Source organism: Hemiscyllium ocellatum, chromosome 25, assembly GCF_020745735.1.
Source record: "Hemiscyllium ocellatum isolate sHemOce1 chromosome 25, sHemOce1.pat.X.cur, whole genome shotgun sequence".
Taxonomy (NCBI): Eukaryota; Metazoa; Chordata; class Chondrichthyes; order Orectolobiformes; family Hemiscylliidae; genus Hemiscyllium; species Hemiscyllium ocellatum.
In genome coordinates, this window is record NC_083425.1 from 29,818,461 (window position 1) to 29,835,827 (window position 17,367).

At 39.5% G+C, this 17,367-nt stretch overlaps 1 protein-coding gene across 1 annotated transcript; it reads left to right on the forward strand.

The window, feature by feature from the left end:
- The first annotated feature begins 886 nt into the window (after positions 1-886).
- Positions 887-13,208, forward strand: LOC132827974 (ectonucleotide pyrophosphatase/phosphodiesterase family member 7-like). Its single transcript, XM_060844827.1, has 4 exons — positions 887-1,130; positions 3,443-3,588; positions 6,153-6,782; positions 12,906-13,208. The coding sequence occupies exons 1-4, from the start codon at positions 887-889 to the stop codon at positions 13,206-13,208; spliced, it is 1,323 nt and encodes a 440-aa protein (XP_060700810.1).
- Positions 13,209-17,367: the final 4,159 nt, after the last annotated feature.

Genomic DNA, 17,367 nt, shown 5'->3' on the forward strand with positions numbered 1-17,367 from the left:
TCGATGTTTCGGGCAAAAGCCCTTCATGAGGAATAAAGGCAGAGAGCCTGAAGCATGGAGAGATAAGCTAGAGGAGGGTGGGGGTGGGGAGAAAGTAGCATAGAGTACAACGGGTGAGTGGGGGAGGGGATGAAGGTCAGGGAGGAGAGGGTGGAGTGGATAGGTGGAAAAGAAGATAGGCAGGTAGGACAAGTCTGGACAAGTCATGGGGATAGCTGGAAGTTTGGAACTAGGGTGAGGTGGGGGAAGACAGACAAAGAGATAGATAGGCCTCCTGCTGTATATATAACTTGATACTAGCAGTCCATTTTGATAAGAAATCAAATTCAATGTTTCACGATTGCCTCAATATACTCAATTTCCAAAAGTAAATTGAAAAAAGACAAGAACAATATTTTAGATACTGCTTTCATGTTGCTGCTAGTCCATAGCAAACTCGGAATGGAAATCTCTGAACATTTCCTATTAGAGTCTGAAGAGTTCCTTTCATTTTGAAGCACAAATCCAAAAAGGCATACATAAGAGCCCCAAAACGAACTTCACCTAATGACAGGAGACAATCCTTTTTCTTTTGAACCCTATCATGACTTTCATAAATATTTAAGCTTGTAAATCTATTATTTGGTAAATAATTTTCCTGCCATGAAGGGATAAGCTATCAAATTCCATTCTGCAGAAGATAAATATCACGTAACATAGATTAATCTAATCTCCAGCAGAACTATTCCAAAGTGAAAACAGTCAACTAGTTTGTTTTGAAATCTTCTGCTACCACCATAAAGATTTATTTTGGGATAAGTTAAAGTTATATAAACTCTATTCGTTGAGAGGTAAATATGTCAGTTTTTGTTCTTGGTTGCTGCAGTGACTAGAAGCAGCCAGGGAAATGTATTCTATCCTATACGTGAGTCTTTTACTATCAATAACACATAGTCTTCCTACCTTTAGGAATGGACAGAAGAATCATAACAAGCTGCTACTTATTTCCTTTGATGGCTTTCGTTGGGATTACGACGAAGATGTTGAATGCCCAAATTTGAAAAATTTAATCAAAGAAGGCGTAAAAGCCAAATATGTTACACCCCCCTTTATTACAATAACCTCTCCATCTCATTTCACATTGCTAACGGGTAAGTTCTCTTCCTTCATTGTTATTCTGATTGAATGGATAATTGGATTGTTGCAAAGTTGTAATGATTTACAAACTTCAACAAATTATCTAATTGTTATGCAGCAAAGGGAACAGACTTCAACCATGTATATCAAAGTCTGCAATTATACATTTCAATTATAAGGATCATTGGGTATTTCCATGGCTTCTGCTAGGGATAGGCAATAAACATTGGCCAGCCAGAGATACCCACATTCCATGAGTGAATTTAAAAAAAGTTATGACTCCAATTAAAAGTTATACTTATTCATATTTACTGATAATTGTAATGTAACACTGGATTCGGTTTCCTTTGCTCATGTTTTCAATTCATGGATTAACTTTGTGACTAGTAGTTAGGTAGCCAAAGCGCTATCACCAAAGCGCTAACTGATGAGTTAACATGGATAAACCTGTTAATCTTAAACACAGCAGGGAAACATTTAAAATCAACTTGGACAAATAAAAAAAAACTTATTCAGCATAACTGTGACATGGCTGAATCATTGCTAAATGCTAAGTTTATTTACATTACCAAATGTAAAGTATCATAATTTGTAAATACTTAGGATCAATTTTCTAGATGTACCATTCATTTTGTCTTATTTAAGGGTATTGACAGCTCCAGGAGGAATTCCTTGCAGCCAAGAGTCGGAACTATAGTTTTAATAATTTCATTGTGAAAAGCAGCGAAATAAAATCTTCTCTTCCCTCAAGTGCACATCTTCCAAAACGATGATTTATGTGTGAGATGAAGAGAAAGAAAGAAGGCATGCAACATAATACTTTACCAACATTTGATTCATTCTGAAGAATATCAGAATTGTCTAGACGACTTTTGTTCATCTATTTTATATCTTCAATTCAGATACTCACTTTTTTTTTGTTGTAAATTCTTTATTGGTTAAGAAATACAGTTTGTAGTTTCCAGAAAAGTGTTAACTGTTGTGCTGTAATCGATTATTGAAATGTTGAAAATTTACATTATAGTATGAAGCAATTGAATTTATTGTCTGTGCCAGCTATGCATAACTATACAAAATAAAATCACTGTACCAAAACAAACTAGACCAGCACTGCCATTTAGTGGGAAGGATTTTTTAAAAAAATACAGTTCCCCACAGTCTTAAAAAGGTACTGATGTTACTCAATTCTCCCTTGTGGAATGCATTTGTTAAGCTGCTGTTTGACAACATTGAATTGGTACATCATAGAAATGCTATGACTCTGAAAGAGGCCATTCAGCCCATCATGTCATAGCTTCCCAAATTTAGGGGTAAATTCCAGACACCCACACCCTCTGGGTGAAAATATTTTTCTTCATGTCCGCTCTAATCCTTAAATCTCTGTCTGGCAATTGACATTTTTGTGAGGAACAACAGATCCTTGCCTGCTGTATCCTAAGCTTTCATTATGGTGTACTCCTCATTTATGTCACCCTTTAAATCAAATGTTTGGATCAGATGTTTTCTGCAAAGTTCTTGTTATGATTTCTAAGTCACTGAGAAGTATCTCTAACTTCAAAACGGTAGTCAGAAGCTACATCCCAAAATGTAAGTTGCACACTGCAGTCAGTGGGCATGTAAATCACAAAACAAAACTGATTAACACAAATACACAGTTATACAAATATGTCCCTCAATAATATTTAAGAACATGTCAATAGAGCAAAGAAAATCACATTTAATAAGGTCAAAGTATTGCAAGTATGAGTAAATTGTCCAATTTTTCCTCATAAGACAACTCCTTCACCCCAAAAAATCAATCAAGTGGATCTTATCTGAACTGCTACTAATGGAATTATATCCTTACTTAAATAGAGCAGACTAAAACTATCCACAGTACTTGGGTTTGGTTTCGCCAATGTCCTGGGGAACTGAAGTAAAAACTCCCTACTTTTGTATTCCATTTCCTTTACAATAAACAACAACATTCCATTTGTTTTCCTAATCACTTGCTGGAACTGCACATTAATGTTTTGTGATTCAAGTAGCAGAACAAGATCTCTTTGTACCACACAGTTGCTACCTCTCTCCATTTAAATAATGTATGGCTTTCTGTTTTCCTACAAAAATGGGCAACTTCATATCTCCCACATGATATTTGGCAAATAAAAGAAAGCAGACCTGTTTTTCCTTTTAAATAAGGTAAATATTGTAAATAATGTGTGATTATTAGAACAGAAATGTAATCTGGGCATTATTAATTACATTGACTCAGTGGTGGTTATGCTTGATTGATATACCTTTCAGCATTATAAAATAAGAAACTAAACATCTATTTTCGCTAAAGGTAGATATATCGAGACGCATGGTGTGATCCACAACATGTGGTTCAACACAACAACTGGACAAAAAGTGCAATATTACCAGGCGCAGAGTATCAACAAATATTGGGATGCTGGAAGTTTGCCAATCTGGATCACTGCTCAGCGACAGGTAAAGGAGATTATTGGAGTATTTCTTGTAAATCTACTGGAAAAAGAGGCATAAAATGATTATGAGCAGCAAGTTTAATCTGGAGCTTTGGAGTATGGTCTTCCATCTCCCAACTGTGAAGTAAATCAGAAAGAAAAAGCAAAGATAAATCATTCTGGATGCAATCTCCAGCTCCCCCTTTAATTATTGCTGGTTTGGCTGCCAAGCGCCTGAGAGTACTGGCCTCAACTTGCATGTTACAGGCAGTCATAAGCAGGTTTTACAAAGGGAGCCTCAAACAACTGTTTGCAGATATATGTAAGGGGTGTAATACTTGTTGAAAATGTGTTGCTGGTTAAAGCGCAGCAGGTCAGGCAGACGGTTGGAGGAAAGGCGCCTCATCTTCTGCCTGGGAACCCTCCAAACACAAGGGATGAACTCAGATTTCTCCAGTTTCCTCATTTCCCCTCCCCCCACCTCGTCTCAGTCGATTCCCTCGAACTCAGCACTGCCCTCCTAACCTGCAATTTTCTTCCTGACCTCTCCGCCCCCACCCCACTCCGGCCTATCACCCTCACCTTGACCTCCTTCCACCTATCACATCTCCATCGCCCCTCCCCCAAGGCCCTCCTCCCTACCTTTTATCTTAGCCTGCTGGACACACTTTCCTCGTTCTTGGTGAGGGGCTTGTGCCCGAAACATTGAATTTCCTGTTCCTTAGATGCTGCCTGACCTGCTGCGCTTTAACCAGCAACACATTTTCAGCTCTGATCCCCAGCATCTGCAGACCTCACTTCTTAATCGTGTAATACTTGTTTTCAGGCCTGTGTATTGGTGACCTGTACAAGAGCCTTTACTAATATGATAGATAGCGTACGGTTGTAGCAACCATATTGATTCTTTTGGTGACCCCCTGACAGCATACTAGAGCTGTGATGCAATTCAATTTATTTAGCATTAATTTCTTAACATGGGGTAAAGTTACATATTTGCAGAATTAAAATTAATGAAAATTTTTGATTGTGTTTACATGGATTTCTTTAAAATTATGAAAGTAAAATTTGTTGAAGAGAAATAACTGAAAGTTTTTAATTCTCTTGGACAGCAAACAAAAATCACCTTAGGATCTGTCTGACTCAAGAGCCTGCCCTTCCCAATTTAACAAAAACTGAAATTCAACTAAACACAGCAAGACACATCACAATGATATGTCCATAATTGTACCCAAAAACACAAGATAAGACTCAATGTCTTGAAATAACATTTTTTTGAAGAATAAAAGAATTAAAACCCTTGAACATTTTATCAGCCACCGTAAATAAGTGGAGGATGGAAATAAAATTTTCAAATCGGGGAGGTGGGCATTTCTTTCAATGTTTTAAACTGCATCTTCCCTGTGAATGAGAGAGCTTCTATATTGCAATTACTACTGGAAGACCACCAAAGGTTTCAGGTATGGGAATCAGTTGTCGTTTGACTAACTGAAGAATGGAACCAATTATATAGTGTTGAGAATGCAGAATTCTATTGGTAAAGCCAAATCTTTTAGAATGCTGCGAGGAGAGGGGAATGTGTGATTAGAATTTTCATTCACCTGTCGAGACAGGTTGAGGGACTGACGGATGCATTTTCTTGTTGTCTCGGTCAGTGTGTTGCTCTTCTGATATGGTCCCACCTCGAGACAACTTTCATCAGCCTGCTTTCATGAAACCTACTTGCCTGCAAGGACTAGGTAGTCATGAGTCAATAACAACTTTTAAGGCCAATCTGTATTTGCTAATTGGAACTTTCCACCCACACATTCAACTCCTGCCTGAGACCCAAATGTAGTCAAGGGTTGGAGGCAGCTTCCCACTGGTGAGCCAAGGAGGGGAAAATTCAGTTAGGGAACACTTTTCCTAGTCTTACTCCTATCCATATCATGGCCATAGGGCAGCTTGCTGGTCATCAGTGGATAGGTTACTCCTCCACAAAAAGTCTGGTCATTGTATGTACTTTGTTTTGAAAAATTTGTAAAACCACTCAAAAATCCCCATTTCTTTCTCTTATCTACATCAATGAGTCTCTCCACAGACCATGAGCTGGCCATATGTCAGTATTGAAGGGCCTCCTATTATCTCTCCAACCTCAGGTGCTCACCTTCCATCCTCAATTGGTCTGAGCCCTCCAGCACGTTTACTTCATTGGTTTTCCACCCACCCCGCCCCCTCCCCCAAACTGAAAATTGCACTCCAGCTCCCAGCACATGGGGCTTCCTGATCACAATTCCTCCTGATGGCAGGTTCACAAACTTTCACACCCCTCTCAAAACTTGTAAATTAAGGACAGCTCAGTTTAAAAGTTCTAAAAGATCCTATCAGCAATTTGTCAACTAAGTTTGACATCACAATGATGTTACCTTTCTGGTAGCATAAAGAAAAAACCTTCTCAAAAGAATTTCACATCATTTTTCTACCTCCACATTGGTCAGAACCTTGGACTGAATTTGTAAGTTCAATTGATGAATATGCTGAGAAATTGCATTGCTGTAGAAAATATAAATGCATTAATCAAGTGATATTTTACCTCTATATGTATTTCTAAAGGGTTTAAAAACAGGCTCCTTTCACTTCCCTGGCACCAAACCTACCTATGACGGAGAAGATGCTTTCCTGAAAGTGGTAGAGCCTCCATTTTATGATTACAGCAATGAAACAGCCTGGAAAGAAAGCATTGATACAGTAATGCAATGGTTCACTTCGCAAGGTCTGGATTTTGTTTCGCTCTACTTTGGTGAACCAGATGGAGCTGGCCACAAACATGGACCTGAATCAATACAGAGAAAAGACATGGTGCGGCAGGTAGACAGAACAGTAGGTTACTTACTTCAGAGTATTGAAAGTCATGGCTTGAAATCTAAACTCAATGTCATCATCACTTCTGATCACGGAATGACTACTGTGCTGAAAGAACCCCAGGTTACAGAAATTGTGCTGAAAAGAATTGCCAACTTCTCATTCAAAGACAATGATTTTGAATTACTCGATTATGGACCAAATGGCATGTTATTACCAAAAAATGGAATGACAGAAAAGGTGTATCAAGCTCTAAAAGGTGCCCATCCTCATCTAAACGTTTATAAAAAAGAGGATTTTCCAAAAAGATTCCACTATTCTAACAACGAAAGAATTCTCCCTATTATCATGTACGGTGACCTTGGCTATGTTGTTCACGGGGTGAGTACCTAAATAGAACAAATGCAAGTGAGGAGGGTAATCTATTTATTTCCTCAATAGTGTGTTAATTCAGCATTGGTGCAGATGTGTAGATTTTGCTTGACTGGTGTAACTAGTAACTACAAAGCTGAAAAACATCTCATGAAGAGCTTTTATTGAGGCAGCTTCAGGCCAATTCACATCCAACAATCTGCTTTGAAAACTCTGCTCACATTTTGACAGTTTAGCAAATTCCACAGCAGCAGCAGAGATAGTCCACATTATTGTAAGTAAAGCAGTGGAAAAAAAACAATTTTTAAAAACCAAGCATTAAATTGCCTTTTCACCAAATGTTAATTAATCCATCTAAATAAATTCCAGGACCTGGATCCAGATCTGCACCATCGCTACAGACTAATAAGCTTTCCGAAGGTCATGTATTATTGATGTTCCCAGTTTCATTGAAATCCATCTATTCATTATTTATTGTTTCCAGACAAATAAAAGTATTAGTGTTTGACATTTTTCTACTTTGTTTACGAACAAATCATCTAAACTCTCCAAATTCTGCTTTACCTTTCCAATGGTCACTTGGCGTTTTGTAAGTAGTAAGTGAAACACACCACAGTTCTATGTTTGTTCTTAAAACTCCAAAGTCGTCTGGTAAATTCATTGTACCCCAGTGAATATCTAAAACTACTATTGTTATGGTTTTGATTCAAGTTACATCGCTTCAGTGTGATGTTCTACTCTCAAAAACAGAGCATAGATTTTCATTTTTACAAGAAGAGAATTGCCAAACAACTTCTGTGCATCAGTACCACTTTAACAAAAGAAGAAAATAATTATGATTTCCATTTTATTATTCAGTCCTGAGGCACAAGCACTAGCATGGCCAAGATTTATAACATGCTTTGAGAATCTGATAGTGAACCAACCTCTTAAACTCCTGTTGCCTTTATACAATACGTGTAGTACTTTGATGCATATGAATGATTTGCTAGACTATTTTACATGGCAGTTAAGAGGCAGCCACAATCCAACTATTGCTGCGGATATGAAATCACATGTAGCACATACAGGGCGAAGATAGAAGATTTTCTTCCCTGCTGGTCATTAGCAAACCAGATGGTTTTTGACAATCAATCATTAAACTGCCTTCCTCGATCTCAAAACCATTTCTCTTGACTCCCACGGTCATGACATTGGAGGAGCGTTCATCTTTTCCAAAGAAAATCATTCCAACAATTGCACCATTCTGCCAAGGCTAGCATTCATAACCAATTCATATACAACAAAATGACTTGTTCAGTCATTTCACAGGTCAGTGAGAAGTTAGGTTAACCACACTGCCATAGGTTTGAAATACATACTGAGCTAGGACACCCACATCCAAGTCCCACCTGCTGCAGAAGTGCCACACCATGTCAAACAGGTTGATTAGAAATATCTGCAAGAACTGGAGTCATATACTAATCAGATCAGGTGGGAATAGAGGATATTCTTTTCTAAAGTTCTAGAGTGAAGTAGACTTGTTATGATGTTAGCTTCTACTGATGGTTGCGTTTTAAAAGATTTTCAGGTTAATTTAATAGCTGATTTTAAATTGCCCAGCTGTCATAATGGGCTTCGATTCATGTCTCCGGATCATTAGCCTATATCCCTCGATAATAAGGTAAAAACAAGGACTGCAGATGCTGGAAACCAGAGTCTAGATTAGAGTGGTGCTGGAAAAGCACAGCAGGTCAGACAGCATCAGAGGAGCAGGAGTCCAGTAAATATAACCCCCAAACTATCAACTCTTTACAGATGACAGAAATTACCTCTAATTAAATGTGGAATATCTCAAAGCCAGTGTTTTTTGGTTCCGGCCACAAACCTCATTCCTTAACCAGAAACATTAGTCTTCTCAATGGAAATAGTCCGAGGCCAAACCAGACTGTTTACAATTTTGGTGGTGTTTAATGCCAAAATGGATTTCCAACCATATATCCACGTTATGATGAAGATTATGTACTTCCGGTTCTGTAACTTTGCCTGACCCTGCCTTTGCCTCCACCCATTTGTTGCTTTTTGTATGCCTAGTCTTGAGCATTTCAATTACCTTTTAGCCAGTTTGCCCTCTTGCAGCCTCCATAACCTGGACATCATCCAAAACAGTTGTCCTGGTCTTAACTCATCAGGTTCTGCTCACCTAAAATCTCTGTGGTCATGAATCTACATTGCTAAACCAGTAGCCAATGTTTCAATTTTAAAATATGCTTCCTGGTTTTCTCCATGGCTTTTCCCTTCCCTATCCTTTTAACCTCCTCCAGCTCCACACTCACATTTGTTGCATCTGATTTTAATTGGTCCATCATGGTGGTCTTTCTTTCAACTATAAAAGCCTCAGGCTGTAGAATCTCCTTAAACACCTCCAACTCTAGCTTCCTCGGAGATGTCCCTACAACCTACTTCTTTGATTAAACATTTGATTTTCTGCCTTAAAATTTAATTTAGTCGCTCAGTATTAAAATATTTCATAACTTTCCTGAGGAAAAACTTCAGAATATTTTACTACTTTGAAATACTAAGCAAATACAAACCGTTATTGTTGATTATTAATCCACCATCCTATTCGTGTGATGTTGTAACATGGGAAGATTGTATCTCCATTATAAGGACCTAAATGTTTATTAAAAGGAAGGATCTGGGGAAACAGTGGAAAGAAATGGCAGGAACTGTGTGTAGGTACAAGTTTCTAAATGCCAACAAGTTGTTGACAAATACTCCGCTGCATTTTGCTATTTGATTACAATTTACCAACTCTTGATAACAAACTGGTTATAAACGCTTCAGTTACACAGAAATGAATCAAATCTTTAGGAATACTGAGGCAAATACCAAACTAGAAAAGTGAATTTCATTAAACTAGAGACAAAGTGATCCATGAAACCTAATTTGACATTAGGCTCCATTTGTTGTGTCAGATATTTTTCCTAGGAAGATCCTCTAATATACAAGAGATTTTCAGGCATGTTTTGCAACAGTAATATTACTGTACATCACATACAAATATTTTACACATCGTCAAATCAGACAGGCATCTCAAATTCCTCATTTACAATCATTTACACATGTAACAGTTTGCATTCTGAAAAGGTAGTTTGCAGTTTACATTCTTTAGAGTTTAACTGTTTATTGCTAAGACTTTCTTTTCTAAAATCAAAAGAACAGGCATCTGATTGAGAAGTTAGCAAAAACTGATGAGAATTCAACTCCAACAAGTCTAATTTATTACAATTAAAAAGGGAGCCTGGTTTTATCCTGCAAGGTCAAAGCTGACAGTTAAAGAACTTGAGCATCAAATTATCCATATCTCAGCTTACAATGGAGATAGGGAGTCTGGAGAAAAGTTCAAACTTCAGTAGCAATATAAAGCATTCACAGACTATAATAACAGTTGGTTCATGGTAAAATTGTTTTGCATTGGTTTGTTTTCTAAAATATGCCACATTGTCATGAAGATCACAATTCAAGATGGATCCTTGACAAATTAAAGAAACTTCTAACCAGTATGTGTGTTGTGACAGAAGCAGACAGTTTGAAAATGTTTTAAGGTCCAAGCAGCTGAAAAATGTTCAATAGCTTGCAGCCACTGGAATAAATCAACAGTGGTCCTTTCAGAGCCTTGCAACAGAAGGCAGTCAGTTTGAAAATTAGCTTGGAAAAGGTTATATTGGTGCAATGGGAGCTGAGAGAGGGAAAACTTACACATATCTCCAAGGCCAGGACAACAAGACTGAGTTGGTTCACTAAACAGGTGCAGGTATTTTCATTGAAGCCAACTGTGATGGCAGGTGGATAGTGAAGGGCTCCAATTTCAGAATTGTTCTAAACATTAAGAATAGGATGCTTTGACCTCTCAATTTGATTCCAGGGTAAAGTTAGGACCGGTACAATAGCTAATTAATGCTTCATCTGCATACAAAAGTCCATGGGATTCATGTTGCCATGGTGAAGGGTGTAGAGAAAGTCATGGCATACAGAATTTTCTAAAAGCAATTCCCTCAATGTTTCAGAAAGATTTAATCTGCCAGAATCCAGAAGACAGAGCACAGCTATCATCAGTAAGACAGCCAGTTGTTCAGACTGCAGGAATGCAAGCAGCAGCTTGATTGGAAAGTCCAAATTCAAGGGCGGGGCAGGGGCAGGGGCGGGGGCGGGTAAACAGAGTGTGGAAGTCTTGCCTAGTTTTAAGTTAAAAGTTAAAAGGTAACACATTGCAAAAGACAATTCTGTAGTTCAAGTCTCTCAGGTTGGAAAAAAAATGATCAGAACTAAAACCTCAGGAGCCAAGGATAATTTTTGACTATGTCTGGGAGACTTACAAGTCTACATAAACAGGAGTACAACATATACCCAAGTGACATTCCTTGACTGTCAAAATTAAATCTCCTCTGTTTAACTTGTCCATGAAAGGGAGTGCATTTAGTCAATGATGCTTTTATTCTATTTGTTACAGACAGTGTCTTGTGACATCTGTTTAGCTATTAACTGAGGTTCAAATGTCTCTTTAGAGGTTATTAGCCTCTACAGCAATTGTAACATTCAAGATGAGGAACCATTTCCTCACCGAGATTGTGAAGAACCTGTGGAATTTGTTGCCACAGAAAATAGCTGAGACCAAAACAAGGAAGCATTAGATAGAGTGAGAGTCACAGAGATAACCAGCACAGAAACAGACCCTTCAGTCTAATTTGTTCAAGTCAACCAGCTATCCTATATAAATCTAGTCCCATTTGCCTGCATTTCGCCTCTACCCTTCTAAACCCCTCCTATTCATACACCCATCCAGGTGCCTTTTCAATGTTGCAATTGTACCAGCCTCCACCACTTCCTCTGGCAGCTCATTCCATACACGCACCACCCTCTGCGTGAAAAAGTTGCCCCTTAGGTCTCTTTTATATCTTTCCCCTCTCACCCTAAACCTAGGCCCTCAAGTTCTCGACTCACCCATCCTGACAAAAGGACCTTGTCTATTTACTCTATCCATGTCTCTCATGTTTATATAAACCTCCATAAGGTCTCCCCTCCAGCCCTGGTAATATCCTTGTAAATCTATTCTGAACCCTTTCAAGTTTTAGGTGTTCTCAGGGCTAAAGGGATCAAAAGATATGGGGACAATGCAGGAACAAGGTACTGGGTTGGATGATCATGTTCAATGGCAGAGAAGGCTGAGAGGGCTAAATGACCTTCTACATCTCCAATTTTCTATACTGCTCTCTGTTAAAATGGTAAATGTGCAACTGACTACCTCAGATTTCAGGAGAATACTACAAATGAATATAAATGGATGCGAATACAAGATCAGGGAGTCCATGAGGGAGAAAGGAACAGAAGGATACCCATTTAGGTTGAAATATAGTGGGAGACCTTTTATATGGAGAATAAATAAACATAAAATATCAGTGACATGTTCTATTTATATTAAACTTATTCATAGGAATTAATTGCAACGTCAAGTTGGGATGTTCACAATATGTTTATGTCCAATGAAAATAGACATATCTATTAGCAAATACTGCATTATCTATTTTTTTTGAGAAAAAAAATCAAACATCCATCTTTGCATTAAATAGGAAGTGAAATAGTTCCTGCAGTCTGTTGTGTAACCTCACCAATGAAGATCATTTCAATCCACTGTCAGGTCAGGGACACACTCAACTAGAGTTATATGCTCTTTTCCTGCAACCTAGCAGGTAGCATAGAATGTAGATTTTAGGAACACAAAACATCAAGTAGGACAATCGCACTGCAAACTTTAAACAAATTTGCATTTCCAACAATGGATTCTTTGGAAATAAACCATAACATTCCTTCACATATAACTTCACATTTTTCTTTGAGCACCACGATGAGATTCCGTATTGTTTGATACAATTTTTTTTTCTGTACTGAAGTTCCTTCTCTTCTATACTAATACTTGTTCTAATTGGAAAATAAAACTGTTTTTCTTGAAACCTCATGTGTTTGAAAGACTGATAGACCACAACTGTAATGCTTGGATTTATAGCACCTAAATTCCAAAGCATATGACATTCTATTAATGTTCTCTTATACTGTACCTGGAATGATCTTTGTGTTCCTTTGCTTTTCCATCAGAGAGCCAAATTCCAGTTTAACAAAGGTGAGCATGGTTTTGATAATGAGCACATGGACATGAAGATGATTTTTCGCGCATTTGGTCCAGATTTCAAAAAGAATTATTTGGCCGAGCCATTCGAAAGTGTGAACATTTATCCACTAATGTGCGAACTTCTCCACATAAAGCCAGAACCAAACAATGGATCTTTGGAACTTACCAGAAGAATGTTGAACTATCAAGACACCAAATGTAAGAAGCAACTACGCAAGAACAAGCTCGATCATAGTCTTCCGATAAAAGATGATAGGACAATGAAATAAGAGCACAAAACAAAGATTACGATAATGTCAGTGTGAGACAACACTGTTCACAGATCAATTCAATATACATGTGTAGTGTTTCCATTTGCCTCATTTTGCAATTTGACTTCTGAACTTCACCTGCAATATGCATAATCTATCCCCTGATATCAAATTATAACTTCCCTCTTTGCAAGATTTTATAGATTTTTTTTGTTTCTAAAACATCACTTTCTCAAATGACCGAGTGCTACCTGCAAATGAGGATTCTACTTGCAGTTCACACAGACTGTTTTAGGTGCTGGGGTGGATATTAAAAAAGGAAGGACTATCTGCCTCCCCACACCACCACCATCCATACTCCCCTAACACCTCTCCACCCCACCCCCTCACCACCCCACGGCCCCTTACCAAAACCCCAACCCCACCCCCACTCCCAGGCTAAACTGAAAATCGTCCCATACAATGGTTCTGGGAAATCCAGCTGCCCCACTGCAATACACCAGAGTGACCTTAACGGATTCAGACAGGTGCATACAACATTGGATATAGCCTCAGTTCTGATGAAGAGTGACTAGGCCCAAAACATTAAACTCTGATTTCTCTGCGCAGAGGTGCCCAGACCTGAGATTTTTCAGTAATCTCCAATTTGGTTATGATTGGATATGGGCTCCTGCCCAGAAGAGATGCCAGCCTGATACCAGCAGTGCCAAAAGAGACTGCTTCTGGGACTTGAGTGGCATGGTGGCTCAGTTATAAGCACTACTGCCTCACAGTGCTCGGGACCCGGGTTCAATTCCCACCTCGGACAACTGTCTGTGTGGAGTTTGCACGTTCTCCCCATGTCTGCATGGGTTTCCTCCAGGTGCTCCGGTTTCCTCCCAGAATCCAAAAGCTGGGCGGGTTAGTTGAATTGGCAAATATGGGGTAAATACATGGCAAGGGAAATGGGTGTGGGTGGGCTACTCTTTGGAAGGTTGATGTGGGCCTGTTTCCATACTGCAGGGAATCTAATCTAATCTATACGCGGTTCCAAAATACCAGACTGTGCTAATGCAGGGATTTTAGGAGGTGCAGGTGGGGAAAGAGCAAGAGAGATCACATGAGGGTGGGGGTCAGAGTGCAGAATATGGGTAGTTGAGTTACAAAGGCTGCAGGTACAGGACCTTCCAAACAATCTCCTCTATAGCAGCTCACCAGCTTCCTATGAACTTTTAGGCTATACCCTACATTCTCCCACAGACCAAACAAACAGTTTCTGTCTCCATACCATGAAGCCTTTAAATGGCAGTCAGTTATTCACCACAGGCCTCCTGCCCACCTCCTCCAAGCTGTGGAGGCAGTTCAAAGTAGGTGGGGAAACAGCAAGCTGGCAACCCATTTGGCTATATATCTTAGCCCACTGGGGGGCATAATCTTCTTCCTCATTACCAAAAGCAGCCTAACTGATTTATCATGAGTATTCAATCAAAAGCTAGACCAATTACAAAGTCGGAGAGATATACAGCATGGAAACAGACCCATTGGTCCAACTCATGTATAGTGACCAGATATCCTAAATTAATCTAGTCCCATTTGTCAGCACTTGGCTCATATCCCTCTGGCTAAGATAAAAGGTAGGGAGGAGGGACTTGGGGGAGGGGCGATGGAGATGTGATAGGTGGAAGGTCAAGGTGAGGGTGATAGGCCGGAGTGGGGTGGGGCGGAGAGGTCAGGAAGAAGATTGCAGGTTAGGAAGGCGGTGCCGAGTTTGAGGGATTCGACTGAGACAAGGTGGGGGGAGGGGAATGCATGTCCTTGGTAGAGTGGGAGGGGGGAGTTAAAGTGTTGAGCCACGGGGTGGTTGGGTGGGTTGGTCTGGATGTTCCAGAGGTGTTCTGTGAAACATTCCGCAAGTAGGCGGCCCTCCCACTCCACCAAGGACATGCAGGTCCTTGGACTCCTCCATCGCCAGACCATAACAACACGACTGTTGGAGGAAGAACACCTCATCTTCTGCCTGGGAACCCTCCAACTACAAGGGATAAACTCAGATTTCTCCAGTTTCCTCATTTCCCCTCCCCCCACCTTGTCTCAGTCAAATCCCTCGAACTCAGCACCGCCTTCCTAACCTGCAATCTTCTTCCTGACCTCTACACCCCCACCCCACTCCGGCCTATCACCCTCACCTTGACCTCCTTCCACCTATCACATCTCCATTGCCCCTCCCCCAAGTCCCTCCTCCCTACCTTTTAATTTAGCCTGCTGGACACTTTCCTCATTCCTGAAGAAGGGCTTATGCCTGAAACGTTGAATCTCCTGTTCCTTGGATGCTGCCTGACCTGCTGCGCTTTTCCAGCAACACATTTTCAGCTGTGATCTCCAGCATCTGCAGACCTCACTTTCTCCTCATATCCCTCTGAACCATCCAGATGCCTTTTAAATGTTGTACTTGTACCAGTCCCCACTTCTTCAGGCAGCTTATTCCACACATCTTGACTTCCCGTGCTCACTATTGAACCAGGTATAAAATTTATTAATTCCTTTTTGCCCCACCAAAAAGATTGTAATAGGAAATCTCCTGATTATCAAACACTTTCCAAAAGAAACACGCATACCCCCATGCACAAAATATCTATGCAACAAGATATTATTATGCAATTAAAGCACAGAATTTATAATTAAATTGGAATAGTAGCTCTTTCCTAAAGTCAGCGTGCCGAACACGTACTTTTCTTTCTCCTACAGATGTCACACCAACAAGCTTGGAATATACTTTGTGTTCATATCCATACACTTGTGTTCAATGAATCATGTGAAACTTCTGCCACATCATACTTCCAGCCTCATATTAAAAACATTGCATAAATGGTGCCTGCATGGGTATGGAGGAAGCAAACAATGAAATTCACAAACGTAGAGCTTTTTAAAAATGGATTTTTGCCCCAGTTGTTGATTTTTTTTTGGTGCAAATGGGTAAATTCAAGAATCATAATTTCATGGATACAGAGGATATTTTGCACTTATACTAGTATTGAAACATGCCTTATTTCCAACTGTCTTCAGTCCTTTTAATTGTCTATTGTCTTTTCAGGTCCTGAGGAGACAAGCTCAGTATTACTTCAGGCAACTATAGGTTTGGGAGTGGTTTCTGGTTTGATGGTTCTGACTGGTGTTATTGCTGGAACTCGTGCCTTGTGCAAAAGAAACAGGCAAGTATCTGCAGATAATGCCATCAAAGAATGCTGCAAACAATATATTTTAGCAGCTTAAGCACAGCCCATAGACCTATGTACTTTTGTGAGCTGATCCCCATTAGCACAGTAGTACTTTTGTTTTTGAAAATTCACCACCAGGCTGCTGCATATCACCCAAAGCACAAAAGATAACTTATGACCAATAACTTGAAAATTAATCATTTGAGAAATTGTCTTAAATTTACCATCAACATGGATCCAGGTTTCCATTTGCTGAAGTGAACCTTTTCTTTCAGAAAACACTGAGCGCTTCTGAAGATACACACATCTAAAGTGGTGTCATTCAGCCCATCAGAAATCATAACTATTAAAATGGTGAAAAGTGTCCTCATTTGAAGGGTGACCTAGTTTCCTCCTCTTTAAATATAAAGATATTTCAGTAGGTTGGATTCATTTACTTGAACTTCAACCAAGCACAGAAAGGAGGAGTTAAATATTTTTCTGATTGCAAACAGAATGATGTTGATAGCATTAACGTGTCCCTTACAAATTACCTGATGGAAATTAAAATTTTTTGCTTCTCTGAACAAACTAGATTGAAAAGAAATTTTGTCCTGTGCACTGCCAGACAAAACGTATTGCCTCATGAGGAAAGTGAAATTTGCTGCCAACAAAAGCCTCCCAAAGCTGGCCAGACTTTTGCACTTTATTCAAAATAGTTAAGAGCTGCTTCACATTTCATGCAATTTTTCCAAGTTCCTTCATGGGATGTTAATGCTGGCTTGGCTAACATTTAAGCATCCATCCTCAAGGGCCCTCAAGATGGTGGTGAGACATCCTCTGAAAGCTAGAGTCAAGTCCTAAGACTGAACTTAAAGATGGACATCAGATTGGGTGGAGCTAACTTCAACATTAACTCCTTCCAAATCAGACTCACTTGAATTTTGATCCAAGTGACTAAAGGAACAGACACCTGGTACCAAGCCAGAATGGGTTGGGGTCAG

Bases quoted from the DNA above. Each gene is read 5' to 3' on its own strand.
- LOC132827974 (XM_060844827.1), top strand. From the start codon at position 887: ATGTATTCTATCCTATACGTGAGTCTTTTACTATCAATAACACATAGT. The intron at 1,131-3,442 runs GTAAGTTCTCTT...TTTTCGCTAAAG, and splicing joins TCATTTCACATTGCTAACGG to GTAGATATATCGAGACGCAT. The intron at 6,783-12,905 runs GTGAGTACCTAA...CTTTTCCATCAG, and splicing joins TTGGCTATGTTGTTCACGGG to AGAGCCAAATTCCAGTTTAA.